Source organism: Panulirus ornatus, chromosome 73, assembly GCF_036320965.1.
Source record: "Panulirus ornatus isolate Po-2019 chromosome 73, ASM3632096v1, whole genome shotgun sequence".
Lineage (NCBI taxonomy): Eukaryota > Metazoa > Arthropoda > Malacostraca > Decapoda > Palinuridae > Panulirus > Panulirus ornatus.
The window spans coordinates 2,692,501-2,712,169 of NC_092296.1; the positions used below are offsets into that span (position 1 = coordinate 2,692,501).

The following is a 19,669-nucleotide window of genomic DNA, read 5'->3' on the forward strand; positions in this document are numbered from 1 at the left end:
CTCGCAACACACCCGAGGTATACGACGGCACAAATAGTTCCTATATATCCGCCTGAAGATATGTCACATCGAAGAAAGAGGTGTAGGCAAACGCGCACAAACACAACACGCACGTAGTATGGAAGAACGGTCCTTTCTCGCCAACACCAGGATGCATACGAGCGCCTCTCGCTTCACTACTACTGAGAGAGAGAGAGAGAGAGAGAGAGAGAGAGAGAGAGAGAGAGAGAGAGAGAGAGAGAGAGAGAGATTCAAACATTACGTTTCACGATCTCTCTACTCGTACATCTTCCCCAACCACACAGGTTGTTGATACGGTAAGAGTTATACGATACTTCACCATATATATATATATATATATATATATATATATATATATATATATATATATATATACCGTCCACAAAGTGAGAGTTCGCAGAACTTATACACAACATTGCGTACGTGTATCTTGCGTTTGTATTCTCCGAACCTCTGATACGTTTTTAAGATCGCCCGTTACAAATTGAAATCACACGGGCGGGCAATTCTTTCCCCTACCTGCCTTATCTAACGAGGTCAGGTCATCAAGGCAAGACGGGGCTTCATACGGCTGACAGCAGAGCGCCGGGCTCTCTTAACTAATTACCACCACTTTCTACTGAAATGGCTCTTGACAACCTCTTTCACTCTCAGCCTTAAATAATTCCAACCTTTTCTTCAGAGACTTTCATTTGAGAAACGTTCCTAACCTCCCACGAATATCCATCACGAAGAAAAAGAAATGTACAATTCCCATGCTGTTTTTATGGCCAATGAACATCGAGTTTAATGATGAGAATACGGGGGGGAAAAAATGCTAAATTCATCCTGCTATTCTATCAGGTACATGTTACCCGACTCGCCTCAGATTACAGTGTTGTTAATACCTGGTCATACAGATCACATACCCGCACAACACGCCAGCTAAAACCGTTCTCCGTGAACGGTGACACTTATCAACCAATCGGAGGGGGAATTAGCCCGCGAGTTATGGCACCAGCCAATCAAGGGGCTCACTCCAATCTCTGTCCACGCGGCGGGCAGCTTATCAACCAACCAGAGGGTGAGGCTCAATCCACGCGGCGGTGGATACGTAAAACAACCAATCACGGAGCTCAAACGGGCCTCTTTTCCCCAAGTACAGAATGGTGTACACCGAATGTACATGTCACATTCAGACACAAGAATCACTAATACCCAAGCAATCTCAGATCCCGCTAGGCACTTTGCTCCTGCGCGCGGCTGGAAGCGTACGTGGCGTAATTATCTTGAGGTAACTACTACCACCCCCTCCGACAATTGCTCGGGTCGAGTCCCACCTGCAGAGCTAGGATGCGTAAGGTCGGATCGACCGAGCTGTTGGAACACGCGGCTCGCATGCCCACGTAAACCGCCACAGCCCAGCGCCTTAGTTACTCTGTCCAGTGTACGTACATCCCACTGTGTTTCCGATAGCTGGAGGCAAAGTGTTCCAAATCAGTCCTGGGCCCCGGAAGTTTCAAGATATTTCCTCTCTCTCTCTCTGCATCTCGTGGCAACGGGAAATCATCATACTTGAGCGTTCGCCGTGAACCATGGCTTCTAGGATCTTCCAAGTGTAGATAATGATATACCAATGTCTCCGCTTCTGAGATGACGGCTCAAAGTATACATACCTCTCTACGAGAATTCCTTTCTTCCTTCCCTGTTCTACCTTGACCCTAGCGGACTGTTTTAATATGTAACCTGCACACCAGCCCGCTATATAAAATGTATCTCCATACACCATAAGGAAGAAATCGTTTGAGAACCGGTGAAAAAAAAAAAACTCTTACATGTTCGCTTCAGCATTCATCAAACGACACAGACAAGGGTGGCGAGTTTGCCTTCTCACATTACAATGGTTCTCCTACGGTGAATTTATGGGATCAACTCCAACAACAGGGGTGGGCAAGCTCCTCTAAGGGAATGACATGGCTTTCCCCGGGACTTCAATTCCCTCACTACTATGATACTACCTGAGCAAAGGTATTACAATGTAACCAGTATGTGCATGTATGAATGTACGATGTGTAATTCAGAGCTCTCGTGTTCAAATTCTCGTATAATACAAATATACAGTTTAGAGTTATTATATATATAACGTAACGAGGTTTAAAACATTTTGTATAACATTTTTCTTTTTAAAATGTTCTCTCCACGCTCATTCTGATGTAAGTTCTCATTCCCTACGGGTCTCCTCCAACACTGCTATGAATCTTAAGCATTAAAACTATCCTGGATGTTTCTAAACTTCCCACCGAATAAAAAAAAAAAAGTTTAAATCCCCAACAAACGAGGTTTACAACACCCGTAAAACTTTTTTGAAGTAAAAGAATCTTTAAAATCCCCCATATTTCGTGGCCTAAAAAAAATGAGTGAAGGAGAGATCTTTTCACAGAAGTTTATATGGCTGGTTACTAGCCACAGTGGTAGACAAAACACAAGCACTTCATAACCTCTTCCATGGCCTGAGCACACACACACACACACACACACACACACACACAGGGGCAGGGAAACGAGAAGTCATAAACCGTCAGCCAATAAACAGGCACCGGAGACTAACGGATGAACCATTCCATGGCGACATCTAACGGGATTACAGAATGGAGTCTATAGTTAGCTCTTGGGAAGGGAAGAAACAGCCTGTGACGTGCTCTGTAGTAACGGCAGAGCTAGTCTCTGGCAAACTCTACGGGCGTAACGAAAGTACATGGCGAGATCTATGGCAATCCAGGACAAGTGCTATCCTATCCTTACCTTGCGATGGCCTTCGAGCTCATTTTTCATCTCCTCGCGTACGACTTTGGTCGAGACGAATGCCATCCCAGGCACTGACGCTCAATCATACATCAAAGTACACTATACAAGGCAGGAACGAACCTCCCCCCCCCACCTCCTCCTTCTCCCCTCAATTCCTTACGCAGTTACGCATCACGAATCCTACAGCAGTAGAACACTTCCTTATCCAGGGAGGCGTCCCGAGTGGCGATACTAATTAATTGAAATCTCAATTCACGACGTCATCTTTGTTGTTGTTGATCTCATATGCATCCCAGCGGCTTGGTTGGTTATCAGACTTCAGGGGGAGTTAACATTCATGATGCTAACGACATACAGGCATCAACTTTTCAATACCACGATGTAGGGGGGGGGGAAATAATCCTGTACTATAACTCTCTTAACAGACCCAACAACGATCTTACTGAACGGGAAATGATGATTATCCAACGCTGTTTAACAACGAAGGCACGATAATACGATTTCGTACTATCATTTCCACAAAAGATATTAATGAACAGGAAATTATAACGGCGCACTGAAAAATCATAAGGACGGTGGTACTATCCTGGAGTATATGTATACCTGAGTATAATTATATGACACATGGGTCAGGTCAAAGACCGGGCAATCATACCCAAGGGTTATACTAACGTGACCATGGGGTTACCGCTCTCTCTAACACTGGCAGCAAAAAGAAAAAAAAAACGAAGATTGAATAATAAAAAACACAAATCCTCGTTAGTGGCGGCCTCACAATTTTCAACAAAAAAAAAATCACATGAAATATAACACTAAGTTCATATCCCCACCAATCACCAATAAAGTATTTCATATCAGCCAATATACCTCATAACAACGTCATTAACATCTGAGTACTCATCATCCTTCCGACCCGCCGACACGTATGGTACTCCTGACAAGACTGAATTTAAAAACTGTCTCATGACGGTGAGGAACAAACATTCCCCGTGGATGGCGGTGTGCGCCGACTCAGTCCCACACAGTAAGCAGGGGGTCTCCCTTGCCCCAGACACGACTAAAAACCCATGTCAGAAGGTACACCCCTCACACCTAAACCTATCGTCTTCAAAGTATCGACTCCTACGAGTTTGTGGAGGGACCCCCGAACCTTCTCATCTATTTCCGGAGCATCGCAAGTTACATAACAAAAACCCAACGGACGCGCGCCTCCACACACACACACACACACACGCCCCCCCACCAACGGCCTACCCGATTACCAAACTACTTACCCGTCCATACTAATTACCTCCTCTCCTTACCCCTAACACGGGCGCGTGTTCCAACAGGTAGTGCGATGATAGAGGTCCACTAGTCTCAGGGCCAGACATGCTGTGTGAGGGTATATGGCCTTCAAATTATCTTGGGACACCTGATGGTAGTTTTTTCTTCCAATTGTTGTTACAATTTAACGCTGACGGTCTTAATGACCCTGGCAGATATTGTTCAAGGCATTCGACCGCTGCTATGGCTTAACGCTAGTGGTCGATAAACCTTGAGCCTAATAACCAACCCACGTGAAGAGCAAAACAGAATAACCAACACACAATCATTATGTATATCTGCATGTAATGATTTCTGGCTGGGCAATCACTTGTTAGCTGAGAGCCATTAAGTCACACATCGAGTGTGAGGGTCAACACTCACTCACAAGGCGGCCCCAGTCAGACGTTGCTCCTCCAACGATGAGGTTATGAATGATCAACAATACTGGACAAGTGGGGTGTGGGAGGGGCTGGGATAGTACCCGAGTTCCCACTGCGATTACCCGGGTGTGTGTGTGTGTGTGTGTGTGTGTGTGTGTGAGGGGGCGGGCGTGTGGGCAGCCGGAGAAACACGACGAGCACGCACGGGGAGGGACCTCAGGCAAGCTGGGATTGGGAGGGGTAAGGAAAAGGGAAGAAGAACACCAAAGAGGAGAACTGGGAGGAGAAATAGGAAAATCCTGAGGAGAGGTCGGACGGGGAAGCGAAAAAAAAAAAATAAAACGTGGGAAACACGCCAACAGTTTCTACCACCTCAAACCTATGTATTCACGAATGTGTATCGGCTCTAAAATCCCACAAATCCGACGCCACAAATTCTGTTTTCCAACGGACGAGGTCATGAAGGCCATATCCGTGGGCCTCTACACATGCAAACATGTTTGAAGCAGACTAACATCTCGACATGAATAAGCATCTGGGGGAAAACCCAGATTTCTTCATCGTGATACGAACTCGCAAACAACCTGATCGGTTTTTTCTTTTACATGGAAAAAGCCAGTAACGTAACACATTCATCAAAGCACTTTTACGCCGAGCATTTCAGTAAAACAAAATCATCCTGTAGCAAAACAAAGACTAAAAGAAAAGCTACATGAATGTGAAGTAAACACAATGGCAAACATGATATTCATTAAAGCACAAGTCACATCAGTGAGACGTAGTTAAACATCATTATACTTAAACAAACACACAAGTCTGTGTGGATACCTTCAATTTTATTACATCTGCAAGGGTAAGACGTATATCCTTCAAGTGAAAGACGAGGTATATTTGTAAATGTTACTGTGAATATCATCTTGCAAAAAACAATATCCTCATATCCTTTAAAGAACAAAATGGCATGGGAGGTGTGTGTGGAATATATATATATATATATATATATATATATATATATATATATATATATATATATATATATATATATATATGCACAAAACCATAAGAAAACGAAACAGGATAAGTTCCCAAGAGCACCTTCGCGTAATGATCACATCGTCAGGGGTGATACAGGAATGAGATAGAAGACATAGAACAGTTAGTTGATATACTAGGAAGAGACATAGCTATATATATACTGTGGATCCAGAAATTTAACATATATATAGTGGACACCTCTAATTTACCTTTGGGTATGAACCACAACCATCCTGTAATTACAGCCATCCCCCAAACACAATACTGAATAACCTCAAATACGACATGGACACAGTGGAGTTAAATATCAACCTATTTCATGGTTAAAACCTTAATGTCTTCCTTGCATGGGGGGAGGGAAACACTGCCCCTAGAGCCTCCTCACCTAGTACAGCAAAAATTCGGCGAGGTCGATGGTTTACAGAATAGCAAGGATTTACCGAATAACAACGGATAAACTCCGAAAATAAAACTGAGGCTTTTAAAGGGCAGCTTTCGTAAAAACTTACACCAAAACACTGTACCTTCTGTACCTCTGCCTAACCACCCAATTCAATACAGGGGATATAAACACACACACACACAACAGCTCTGGATCCAAACACCCTCAAGGCTGCGGAACAGTGGCTGGCCTTCCTGGTGTGAGATCAATTCCCTCCTGACCTTCATTCATCAAACATGAGTGGCACAGTCCCCAGCTCGGCAGTCACACCTACTTACTTCACAGGCTCGGTTATCTTTTACCCTTAAAGTTCCGCCTTCACGGCTAAAATATGACTAACTTGACATGTGGCACTACATAGACGCTTTCAAATATCAGGGGTGAATCTTAGGGTATTTATGTATCTAGTAAATCCTTTTCTATGAACTTTATCGCGTATCTTTTCTTAACTAAACTTGGTTCATCTTTTTACACACTTGGCAGCAAATCATGGATAAAACGCAGACAATAATACGACATATGTTCCGTTACCTCAACTATGACTGACTTCAGAGACCACTGGTAGGCCGGGACTGCGATGGGGGAGCACACACCATTAATAACAAGGGGCAACAACCTGGAACTACAATGTACAGGACCAGTATCAATACCTGTAAACTAGAGGTGTGTGCACCGGAGAAGCAGCAGAACCAGTTATGGAGGTCCTTGATAGAGCTGGGGAACTGACAATGCTATCGTTTCACTGCGATGACGATTGTAACATGTAGCTACTGCAAGCGTGAGTAGCGGAGACATTCGATCGTCAAAAGAGAACAGAAGCATTAAGGAGTAAAGAGTACCGTATTATACCACCAGATCAATTTCAGCCAGCCACGTCGACCGGCTTCAAAATTTTGGCCACTCACCCAAACAATGAATTTTTTTAGAAATGTGTGAAATAACATCACAGAACATCTTGACTGAATTCGCTCCACCACCACTGAAATTTCTCCCACCGACTTCCCCGCACCCCTTGAAGGCCCCCAAGACATGACAACCACGACACATGCCAGTACATTCTCATGACTGGAGTGAACACTGTACAATATTAGTACCATGGTTGTACCATCGATACCCCGAAGGTAAGAATACTAGAACATGCAACACTATACATTGAATAACCAGAACAATGGCTCACTTAAAACAGAATGTCTGCACGTTAAAACAAATTCAAAATGGATCACTCTTGTATTTTCCCATAACCTTGAATGACCAACCACTCCCATTCAACTAAAATCTTATTATACTCCATACCACACACAGTCACTTCCCACACTACAACTACTGAATTATACATCTAATCTATGCTCCAGGCATCATCCAACCCTCCAATATCATAAACACTAATATAGCATATCACAAGACCTCTAATGCCCAAGATACAACTACCATACTGAACTGTACATGAAGACTCTGAACATCTACTCTCATAAAACAGTATCCTGCAATCACAGCCATCACACTACAAACAAATGATCACCACACTTCTGACCTGGCTTTTCTCAAAACATGTACAATACATACCTTCTTACAAAGCATTTAAATTTTGTGACAATCTAATACAAAGAGAGGTACATACAGCTGACTTATACTTCATGGTTGTTAAGCAGTACTTCATTTTCTCACTTCTGTTGGCAAAAAATCTGATACTCAAATCCCCAACTCAGTGTAACACTAACGGTAAATTACTTTAAATACCTAAAAGCAACTATCATAAACACTATGGGGTGCACAGAGGAGAAATTTAAATGGGCTTCCCAAAATGCAGCCTACCAGACCAGCAAGGTTGTGGTTGCTGTGTGGGCCTCTGGACCACATCTTCCAACAGCTTAGTCAACCAAAGACCTAACTCAACAGCCTTAGGCCAGCCCTGGCTGTTGGGGTAAAGACCCCAAAGACCACTTACCTACAAGGTACCATTGTATTAAATCATAAGAACAAAGTTTGTACTTTCTAACAATTTCACTGGGGCATACCACACTTCAGTAATACTGCAAATGGCTTCTTCAAATCATTGACAAAAATAATTTTGAATGATTTTCATTGTATTCATGTAACAATCATTCATCAAAAACACTGCAAGTAATATTACTTAAATATTCATGGCTGATTTTCTCTCCCTCATATACACCAAAAATATTGCAAGTGCTTTGGTAATACCTTGAACACGAGACAAAAAAAAAGGCAATCAATATAGAGGCAAAAAGGGCATGACTCTGATTGGCCTTGTCTGATCCTCCACTGAGCTAATGTAACCCAAAGAAAAGCATTATTCAAACCAGGAATTCATCAAATATTACAATATTTTCTTCACATTAGAATTTATGCATGGCAATATTAAGCAATCAAACCAACAACACAAATAGCAACATATATATATATATATATATATATATATATGCTTACAAGGTATACATATGTAACATACCATAAAGATATCTTTATCAAACATCATTATATTTCGAAATATATTTCTTCAGTGAACAACTAGCTAAGGCTGTGTCATACAGCTTTCTTGCTTCCTCCTTTAGCCTGAAGAATAATAAAAATGTGTAATCTAGGGTCATCTATAGCATTAACATTTCAATATTCTTGATGTGCACAGCACAGTATTTTGTAAATGTATAAGATTCACAAAAAAATTTGTGATGCAATATATCAATATACCATAAGACCATGAACTTTTCTGATTATATGTATTTATCATAAAGGTAAAACATCACATATCTCCAATGCATCCATTATTTCTGCCTGCATAGTCTTTACTGTATTAAACTGTCAATTCTTAAAGTTGATGCAGATAATCCACACAGAAAAAATATATATATATTTATAGAAACCTGCACTGTACTGCATATTATTTTCTATACCTACCTGCTTCTCTTACCTTGGTAAGGTAGCTTCACAAAGAAACTAACAATGACCTCATTTGCATAAATCCATGCCCAGGCCCCACAGAATATGTCTATTTTTTTCATTATTAACATCACTGTATTATTATTACTTTTTCACCATTTACAAGGTAGTGCCAGAGGTGGAAGAAAAATGGCCTCCTTTGTTGACATCCTCTCTCAAGCTGTCAATGTAGAATGCATGGAAACCAAAACCCCTTATCAAAATCAAAGACTTGCAGGCCTCTCCAAGGTTTCCCCAGACCAATGAATGTGCCCTAGTTATTATCATTAGGTGTTATCATTATCATTTTCTGCTTCCATGGCTTCACTCACAGCAATCATTGTCATTATTACCATACAACCCTACAAATTATTTTATTGGGCTCCTGCATCTCTGAGGCTGCAACTCATGTAGAGGAGGAGAAATGATGGATTCCTTTTGAGCAAAAGGGTACTCGACAGGACCATACTCCTTTCCTTCCAAAATGATGTTGTGCATCTTCAACAAAGGACACTTCTTGCTCTCAATGTAATAACCGGCAAGTGGAGTCCAGAAACATGTACATCAGTGTTTATTTGTGTATTTACTGTATATAATCTATACATATTTCTATACTTACCTGTAATTTCCAGTATTAATGGGATAGCACCATGAACATATGAAGAGATGGCTTCTTCATTCACAACCATTCTCTAGCTGTCATATATATATGTTTATTTTCATATGACAGCCAGAGAATGGATGTGAATGAATGAGGTCACTTCTTTTTTGTTTCTCATGCTACTTCATTAATCTAGGAAAAAGCAAAAAAGTACAAAAGAAAAGAAATACATATACTTATCATCTAATTATTCATAATTGCCCCACGATTGGGTTGGGCCATTCTACATCTGTTTCCTTGCACTACCTTGCTTACGTGGGAGACAGCAATTAAGTATAATAAAAAATAAATAAAAAACATAATATACAAAAATGGAAGGATGTACTGAAAAACATTCTTAGAAATCAAAGCCTGAACATGCAGGAGAGAGAAAGCAGGGATGTGGTATACAGTACACATCAGACTGTCAATGGAATTAACCAGGGTATAAGAAGCAGCTGGGGTACCCATGGAAAGGTTTGTGTGGTCAGACTGAGGCTAGGGTGCTGTGTTTTCTGAGCATTACACAAAACAACAGGAGAATGAATAAGTGAATGAGGCTTTTATTTCGTACCTTCCTGGTGCTACCTCACTAATGCAAGAAATGTAACTGACTCCCCTGTCTGTGGTTACACCTTAAGCCTAAGCTTAGGTTACACAGTGAAAAGACAATTTCACTCACTTTCAATGAGGCTGTGTTACTGTCTGCTGAAGAGAGTACAGTCTCATCAAAGAACTCACTATGAATGACTCAGCCATGAAAGCCAGCTATAGAGTTGGCCAAATATGTTCCATCGTTGTTGTGGGGGGGGTGTCATGTATATTTTGTGAGGATATATTGGGGGAGTGTCAAATACTTTGTTGACATTTACTGCATATAGTACTGTGTGTGTGTGTGTGTGTGTGTGTGTGTGTGTGTGTGTGTGTGTGTGTGGTGGGGGGGTTGTGGTTGATTGAAGCCTTCCAGAATATGTTGTGAGAGGTCAATGGGTCTGAAGCCATGCTGTGTGAGTGAGAGTGGGACATTTTTCTTTTATTCTGCTGTGGATCAGTTTTTCACAAAGTTTGGATACAGAGGACACAAGTTGTGTGGCACTTGGAAGAGGGAAGTTGGATGGTTTTGAGGTTTCTAGGAATCATATTATGTTGGCAAGTTTCCAGATGTTTGATATATATACAATATAAGGTATACAGGGAGGCTGCATAATACTAGTATAAACATTAATACAGCTGTATAATTACATTATTCTCATCATTATAATTATTATAATTTTCATTATTACTAATATCATTATTACTACTATTATCATCATTATTATCACTATCATTAACATTATCATCATCCCCTACAGCTAAAGTCTGTATGCGAGAGTGAAACCGCTGTTCTGTTTACCTGTTTCTGATACTACTTTGCTGTAGTTAACAAATGGCAACAAGTATAATACATACATATATTACACAACCCAAGATCTTTTTATTGGGTGCTCATGCAGCGTCACAAAGAAGTATGGAAATGATAAACTGCCTTGGATTGAAAAGGTCCGTGACAATATAGTACTCCTTTCCATCCAATGACAATGGTACAGCCTTACCAAACAATTCCTTGCAAATAAACCTCACAATACATTTTTCCTTACAAAATAGGTCTATATTATGCAAGACAAAAAAAAATCTAAACAATTAGCAGCTTCTTTGCTGGTGTAGGACAGCGTTCAGTAGACGAACGAGTATTTGGGTTGGCAGCATGGATACTCATCTGTGTAAGTACATGATAATCAAAGTTTTTTAGTAAGGATACTCATCTATGTAAGCACATGATAATTATTTTTTTTTTCCTTGAATAATTCTATTTTACATACACCTAATCACATCAGAAACCATGTTTTTTCAAGGCATGATTTCACAGTACATGCATATCATTTACATAAATATATATATTACATGGTATACACATGTTTATATATGTTATCATATATATCTTATTTATTTTCATACCATTTATACAGAGCAAAATATCATTTACATTAATAAAAGAAAAAATCAAATCTTAATTTTCATTAACATAGAAACACATACTGTACTACATAAAGTTTCACTTACTTAAAAGACAAAAATAGTGGGCATATAAGTCTGATATCAAACCAAGTTGATGTACCAGTACTTAAATTCTCATTAATCAGGATCTCTCGAAGACTGGGATGCAGCCTATTTCTCCAGCTGTGCCAGCAGTGTCACCTGTCTCCCCAGCAGGTACTCTGCACTGACTGATAATTCAAAGAATGGCTGAATAAAATTGAAAAGCTGAGACATGCACTATGATATGTTTCCATCTCATTCATGTTTTGGATTTAAGTTCAAAACAAGACAACCTAGATATGGCTCAGCAAGCCAAAGGCTATGTCTTTCCCATTTTACCAAACTCCATCTCCTTGTGGTTATATCGCAAGTGAAAAGTCACCTTTAACAAGGCCATATCATCAGTTGGCAAAAGAGAGTAGTGTCTCATTCGGGAACTTCTCACTCTAAAGGGTTCATTTCCCTGCTTTTGACTATAGTGCAGCCCCAAGGCTGCAGAAGCCATATATATATATATATATATATATATATATATATATATATATATATATATATATATATATATCATAATTAATGTGAAAATCCTTCTTATTGTGGGACCAAGTTTATCAACATCTACTGTATGAAATATCTCACTGCATTCAAACCACAACGGATATGAAAAATATCAGTCAAATCACATTCAGCAAGTGGTGAATATAATACACAAACAAAAATAGCAAGATTCAAAGTCATTAAAAAGAAAAATGATAATCCACCCTAAATGATTTATTCAAAATTCATCACTGTAATCTACTTTTGGATACAGAAACAAATTCTTGAAGGTCAAATCTTATTTCCTTGGTAGCTAAATGTTTACTTTAGATCCTAAGCCAGCCAAGTTCTTCACAGTAACAGCATGACTATCAAAGGGCTCCCAATACTTATCTGGGTACAGTCCTGTGTTGTACATGCATCCAAGTCTATGGATGCACCTGAATCTACATAATAACACAAGTATTACTGAGTAACTGGGAGATCCCACTGATGTTCCCATATACTCAGATGTTCCAACTAACCTGTTTACTAGAGCCAATGGCAACATGGACATTACTATATAATTCTGTTTACTAGCAGTAATGCAAAAGTAATCTCCATGTTATGGCATACATACTACCATATACCACAGTCTCTCGTAACTGTGCTTTAACTCCCTTCACACAAGTGTCTGGCCAGTCATTGTTGCCGTACAAGGAAATGTATGATCATAAGTTAAGCCACCAACAAATAATTACCATACCATTACCAAATGTTGAAAGGAGTTTACCTTTGCACTGCATTCAAAAGTTAACAGTGATATATAGATATATCATTAATATTTTGTGACAAAAAATCAAGACTGGTTTGCATCTAAAGTAAGCATCGCTACTTTCCTTCAAAATTTAACATCAGCCAAGAAAAAATAAAAATATTACATCTGCTGTAACTTCTATAAACCAATTCTTCATTGAATTCCCTAAGAGCGGAATCTTTTTCAGTATCATAACTATGAACATGCTACAAATTACATACTTTATTATTCAAATCTATGGGAAACCTCCATGAATATAAATAAAAGTAATATGTAATGCCAACATGAAACCTACAATCCACATACAATTTATCATTCTATTAACAATCTTGTTCATCCTTGCCCTAAAATTCACTAAAATGATGAAAATTCATTTTCAGAGTGTGACTGACAGAATCCTCTTCTGGTCAGAAGACGTTTATGCTAATCAACTCCTTATAAGCTGTTATAATACCAAAAATATAATATATACTGAACCATAACCTGGCCGGATGCTCTTGCTTGCTATATAGAACATATGAATTTAATTATTCTTTTCAAATTATCTCCACATTACATACATATCTCACAAGGAACTTTAAACGTATAGTGTAATATTTGAATTTTCACACATTTCTACGTGTTCATGGAAACTCAAAAACGTTTTTCCTTACCTAGTCAGGCCAAGATCATCACCCTCACGTGTCCATACAAAGTACAGAATTCACTAATTACATAGCAAAAAAAATATAAAATGCTATAGACCAAACTCGGCGTAACGAGTTTGAATTTAAAAGGAGCGTTGGTCAACATTCCCGAACCATAATTCTGGTCATTTAAATCCCGTCCGTCAACCTAGGGTGGGCTACAGACAGGTGAGACGCCCTACAGAGGTACAGGAGGGCTGGGAGAAGGGCAGGGTAGTGGGTAGAGCTGACTAACCTTCCTGGCAAAGACCTGTTACTTCCTACTGCCTCAGGTAAATCGTCAGGTAATAAGGCTAGAAGACATGACTGTATCGGGACAACCAATCGATGATTCTCCCTATTCAGGCTCTCACACACCGCCTCGCCCCATGACACGCGCTCTACCGGGCTCTAAAACCCCTGGGATAACGTCTGGACATTCATATGTTGCTTCCTGTTTGCGCGGCACCGCTTGCAAAGTTGATGAACCCACCCCTGGACCGCCCACCCCAGCCCTGTAACTCCCTCCTCCAACCCTAACACCCCACCTCGTGCCGTCTACCGTCCAATTTTTACAATGTACGGCACTGTTAACCTTAACAAATAACATGTAAACACGTAACTCGGCTACATACCTGAATATAAACATGACCGTGATCGGCCATCTTGGAAGATGCACCAGGGGCTGAATATTAGCTCATAACTTAAGAAGTACACAACAAGGGCAATTCACACGATGCTCACAGCATCTATATCACATTAAGCATGTATCTGGTGCCTTCACATCTCACATTCACTCATAATCAACTCATAATAGACGGGAGAGACAGCACATCTCAGGCCGTGGCGACCAACACTGTAGGGGTATACCAACTGCGACAGGTTGAGTTGACCAATCACGCGTCCGGTTGGAGGAGGGTTAGGGAGGCCAGACCGGGATGCTACGCGGAACTGGGTTGGTCCTCCCACCCCGGTCCACAGAGCATGGGAACCCGTCACTAACAATACCATTCTCCCTCAGCCACCCACCTATAAAAATTATAGGGAGGGACTATAATAAACACGAACGGCCACTTATTATATCACAAATCCTCGCGAGAGATACTCCTAGTATACTTATACCGAGTCTATATAGCGTATAATGTTGTTATATTACGAGTATCTGAAGGTTGTAGATAGAGACGAGTATCAATGGGGTCAGGAGGAGAGGTCACGGGCACCAGGTGAGGAAGCGACGGGCCACCTTAACTTTCTACCCTTAGGCGGTAAGACCCTACACCACATCTCCAGCTCTTTCGTCCGCTCAAACAAATGAACCTAAACTTGACACGCTCGTCAAGATACATAAACCTTTGACAGACAAAAGACGCGATATACCAGCATGGATAATCCAGTAAAGTGGCAAATTGATTAGAAGAAAAAGACGCTTCTTTACGGCTCGGGGGAAGATGAGATGGTGGGAGGAGTAGGTATGTACCCGGCTTACAGAGACGGGATCCTCCTCCTCCTCCAGACGACTTGGGACGGGAATACCAAATAGTCTGCCGCGCCCACGTTTAATGTCCCGTCTGAATGGAATCCACAGCATCAATGGAAGGACGTTTTCAAATGCTCGTAGAGGGTGTGAGTTCTGCCGCTTTTAGCTAAAAAGTGTTTTTACATGTATTTCTCTGTTTTTCTCGATGAGATACGGTGAGTGTCTTTTCGTAAGTCTGATATATATATATATATATATATATATATATATATATATATATATATATATATATATATATATATATATATATATATATATATATTTTTTTTTTTTTTTTTTTTTTTTTAATACTTTGTCGCTGTCTCCCGCGTTTGCGAGGTAGCGCAAGGAAACAGACGAAAGAAATGGCCCAACCCCCCCCCCCCATACACATGTACATACGTCCACACACGCAAATATACATACCTACACAGCTTTCCATGGTTTACCCCAGACGCTTCACATGCCTTGATTCAATCCACTGACAGCACGTCAACCCCTGTATACCACATCGCTCCAATTCACTCTATTCCTTGCCCTCCTTTCACCCTCCTGCATGTTCAGGCCCCGATCACACAAAATCTTTTTCACTCCATCTTTCCACCTCCAATTTGGTCTCCCTCTTCTCCTCGTTCCCTCCACCTCCGACACATATATCCTCTTGGTCAATCTTTCCTCACTCATTCTCTCCATGTGCCCAAACCATTTCAAAACACCCTCTTCTGCTCTCTCAACCACGCTCTTTTTATTTCCACACATCTCTCTTACCCTTACGTTACTCACTCGCTCAAACCACCTCACACCACACATTGTCCTCAAACATCTCATTTCCAGCACATCCATCCTCCTGCGCACATCTCTATCCATAGCCCACGCCTCGCAACCATACAACATTGTTGGAACCACTATTCCTTCAAACATACCCATTTTTGCTTTCCGAGATAATGTTCTCGACTTCCACACATTTTTCAAGGCTCCCAAAATTTTCGCCCCCTCCCCCACCCTATGATCCACTTCCGCTTCCATGGTTCCATCCGCTGACAGATCCACTCCCAGATATCTAAAACACTTCACTTCCTCCAGTTTTTCTATATATATATATATAATTAGTATGCATTTGCACGGTATGTTCCACGTGCCTATTACTCTATTTCTTTAATATATGGAAGTCACATCCCTCCTGACACTTCCTTGGCTCTCTGTTATTTCATACATATGTGTGCATGTTGCGTGTGTAATCATATGTCTATAGTTACCAATTTGTCCACGTCGGGAGAAGGGGGAGTTCTAGACTCGTTTAGTGAGTGTATGTGTGTGTGTGTGTGTAAGTGTGTGTGTGAAGGGTTAGTTACTTTGTCCCACTTATGCACAGAGTGATTATTATGAAAGTGTTCTCTTACACCCTCCCAGTCTTGCTTTCCCTAACACCTTTTCTAAACTGCCTTTTTTTTTTTTTACCTTTCCTACTAACCTTTCTCATCAAACACCTCTCCTAACATGTCTTTTCTAACATCCTATCATGTTTTTTTTTTCGATCACCCTTCTTAATATGTCTTTTTGTAACACTTTTCTCAATGTATTTTTTCCAATTTCTTTCTCATGGTGTTCTTTGTTATATTCACTATATGGTTCACAAAGATTCTCTCTCTCTCTCTCTCTCTCTCTCTCTCTCTCTCTCTCTCTCTCTCTCTCTCTCTCTCTCTCCAATGAGTTTCGAACCCTAAAGAAATCGGCTCACAGACAATCCAATTCTTCTCCTTTCCCTTGAGGCTGGTCGATTAGTGGATACCTGCTGTCAGCTGATATTTAACATACTCTGTTGCTTGATTAACATACAAGATTAAAGAAAGTTACAGGTTAAGGTAACTGGACGATTAACACTAATCAAGACAGGCTTCTTATATTCTTCTTGTGTTAACACAGAGGGCTTCAATAAACCTGGTTCTTGTACGAAAAAAAAAATGGGAAAGGGCAGGAAAGGGGGGTAAAGAAACAAGGAATGAAGGAGATCGGTTTACATGGATGAGATTTTTTGGCTTTGGCCTCCACAGTATGGGCTCTGTCTCCTAGCAAATGTGATATAAAATTATGGCTCGGTTAGAGATGCTTTGACTCATCCCCTTTCACTCCCTGTAGACGGCTTCAAAAGGAATCTGACACTTTTAAGGCAATCATAAAGTGTTAGATGACACATGTCTTACCTATCAAGCAGTCGAGAGCTTTTAAATCAATTAAGGCAATCTATGTGAGCATAACACTGACTTGGTGTCTAGTTATGAACATACACCATGCGTGCACACTTAGCGTGCATGTGCAGTCATGCACTCAGTAAACAGTGCATGTTGGTGAATATAAAAGGGTGATCCAGAGCTGTATCGTCGTAAACACATGCAAATTGCCCACCTGAAACCACCACAAACACACTTCCTCGTCACAAGTGTACAAACAGTCACGCTCACACACACACACACACACACACACACGCGCGCGCATACATATAAATAAAATCATCAGATTATGAAGACATGATAAGGCTTCTACAACGCAATAATGTACTTTTATTTCCATTTACATAATATACATTTAAGATCATACGAGACGAAAAATGGGTGACATTTAGTCTTGTTGCGTTAAAGCGAAATATGCACTTCATACCTACCCATCACCCACCCCTAAAGACGTCACATATCAGACATGAGTCTGTAACTTCCTAAGCTGGGACAGGAAAAAGGGACAGGGGGCCACGTATCACAGGAAGGCGAGCATCATCACAAAGTAGAAGTCTCGCTCATTCATTCTATTTATAGAAAGGCAGCGTTCGACATAATCATTTCCCCGGACGGGAGCCGCGGATACGCCCCTCTTTCCCGCAGCCTCCTTGTTTACCCCTTGACTTTATGTGTGTAGTTTGCTGTGTGGCACTTTTGTGTACACAACACCGGGCCTACGTATGTAGCGGGATTTGATCAACCTGCCACATCCACAGGTCATACACAAGTTTGATAAGTTTACTTAAGATAGTACAAAAAGTCAATGAATCATTGATTCTATGCTAAGCTATCATAAACCAGCGTTATCAATTTGTTACTGTAAACAAGTGTATAAGCTATTGTAAACAAATATTATTTACTTGATAAACTCCCTTGGTGTCACGGTTAGCGTACCTGGCCGTGGCGCAATCAGGGTCGAGCGCAAAGGGTTCGAATTCTAGGTGCGGCAGTCGGCCCACAGTCAACCCAGCTGTTCATCAATCCTGATTTACGATTGTTCGCGTACATGGGTCTCCTTAATTGGTCCTAATTGGTCGTTTAACGGTACAACTACATAGTAATCATTAACAGGATGAATCATTGATATGTTTTTATTTCGATAATTAAGCATTCTTCTGTATCAAGGAAATCATTAAGCTCTGATGACACATCACATTGATATCAGTATCAAATGCACTCAATATAATAAAACCGGAATTTATATCAGTCATTTATATGGTTAAATATCTCTCTTAGGCTCATGTAAAATATGAAGAAAAAATTTTTTTTTACCGTGAATATGAATGATTATTATTCCCACCATCAATATGCAGAGCATGACCCTTGGCTATGACAGCCAATGGATCCACAATCATATTTAGACGCTTAACCGCCGCCCTGATCAAGGCTCGTACCGTCATGCACAAGAGGCTCGTACCGTCATGCACAAGAGGCTCGTACCGTCATACACAAAGGCTCGTACCGTCATGCACAAGAGGCTCGTACCGTCATGCACAAGAGGCTCGTACCGTCATGCACAAGAGGCTCGTACCGTCATACACAAGAGGCTCGTACCGTCATGCACAAGAGGCTCGTACCGTCATGCACAAAGGCTCGTACCGTCATGCACAAGAGGCTCGTACCGTCATGCACAAGAGGCTCGTACCGTCATACACAAGAGGCTCGTACCGTCATACACAAAGGCTCGTACCGTCATACACAAAGGCTCGTACCGTCATACACAAAGGCTCGTACCGTCATGCACAAGAGGATCGTACCGTCATGCACAAGAGGCTCGTACCGTCATGCACAAGAGGCTCGTACCGTCATGCACACGGGTATGAGGAGCGTTAGAACAACCGAAGATAAATACAGTTTCTGCACTTGGCCATGCGGCTAATCACCATCTTCTGAAGACCTGAGTTCCGGCGTAGGGTAGTGACCTCCACCCTCGTAAGGTACACATGGACTAGGCTTCCCACACAGCCTTGCAAGGGTCCAGCCAGCCAGCCAGCCAGCCAGCCTTCCCAGCACAGCCTCCCACAGAAGCCTGGTGAGGTGCCAGCCTACCTACTCAGCCTGGTGAGGTGCCAGGTTAACTACTCAGCCTGGTGAGGTGCCAGCCTACCTACTCAGCCTGGTGAGGTGCCAGCCTACCTACTCAGCCTGGTGAGGTGCCAGGTTAACTACTCAGCCTGGTGAGGTGCCAGCCTACCTACTCAGCCTGGTGAGGTGCCAGCCTACCTACTCAGCCTGGTGAAAGTGTCATCCACTAAATGCAAAACATTG

The 19,669-nt window shown here is 41.2% G+C and overlaps 1 protein-coding gene across 2 annotated transcripts in view; it reads right to left on the bottom strand.

Annotated features, from left to right (window-relative positions):
- Window positions 1-14,498, bottom strand: part of Pkn (serine/threonine-protein kinase N) — a 418,274-nt gene extending 403,776 nt beyond the window's left edge. For both annotated transcript variants that reach the window (XM_071661071.1, XM_071661070.1), the window contains exon 1: window positions 14,251-14,498. In XM_071661071.1, coding sequence (XP_071517172.1) covers window positions 14,251-14,280 — 30 coding nt within the window. In that variant the 5' untranslated portion in view covers window positions 14,281-14,498. The remainder of the gene's footprint in view (window positions 1-14,250) is intronic.
- Between the last annotated feature and the right edge of the window lie 5,171 nt (window positions 14,499-19,669).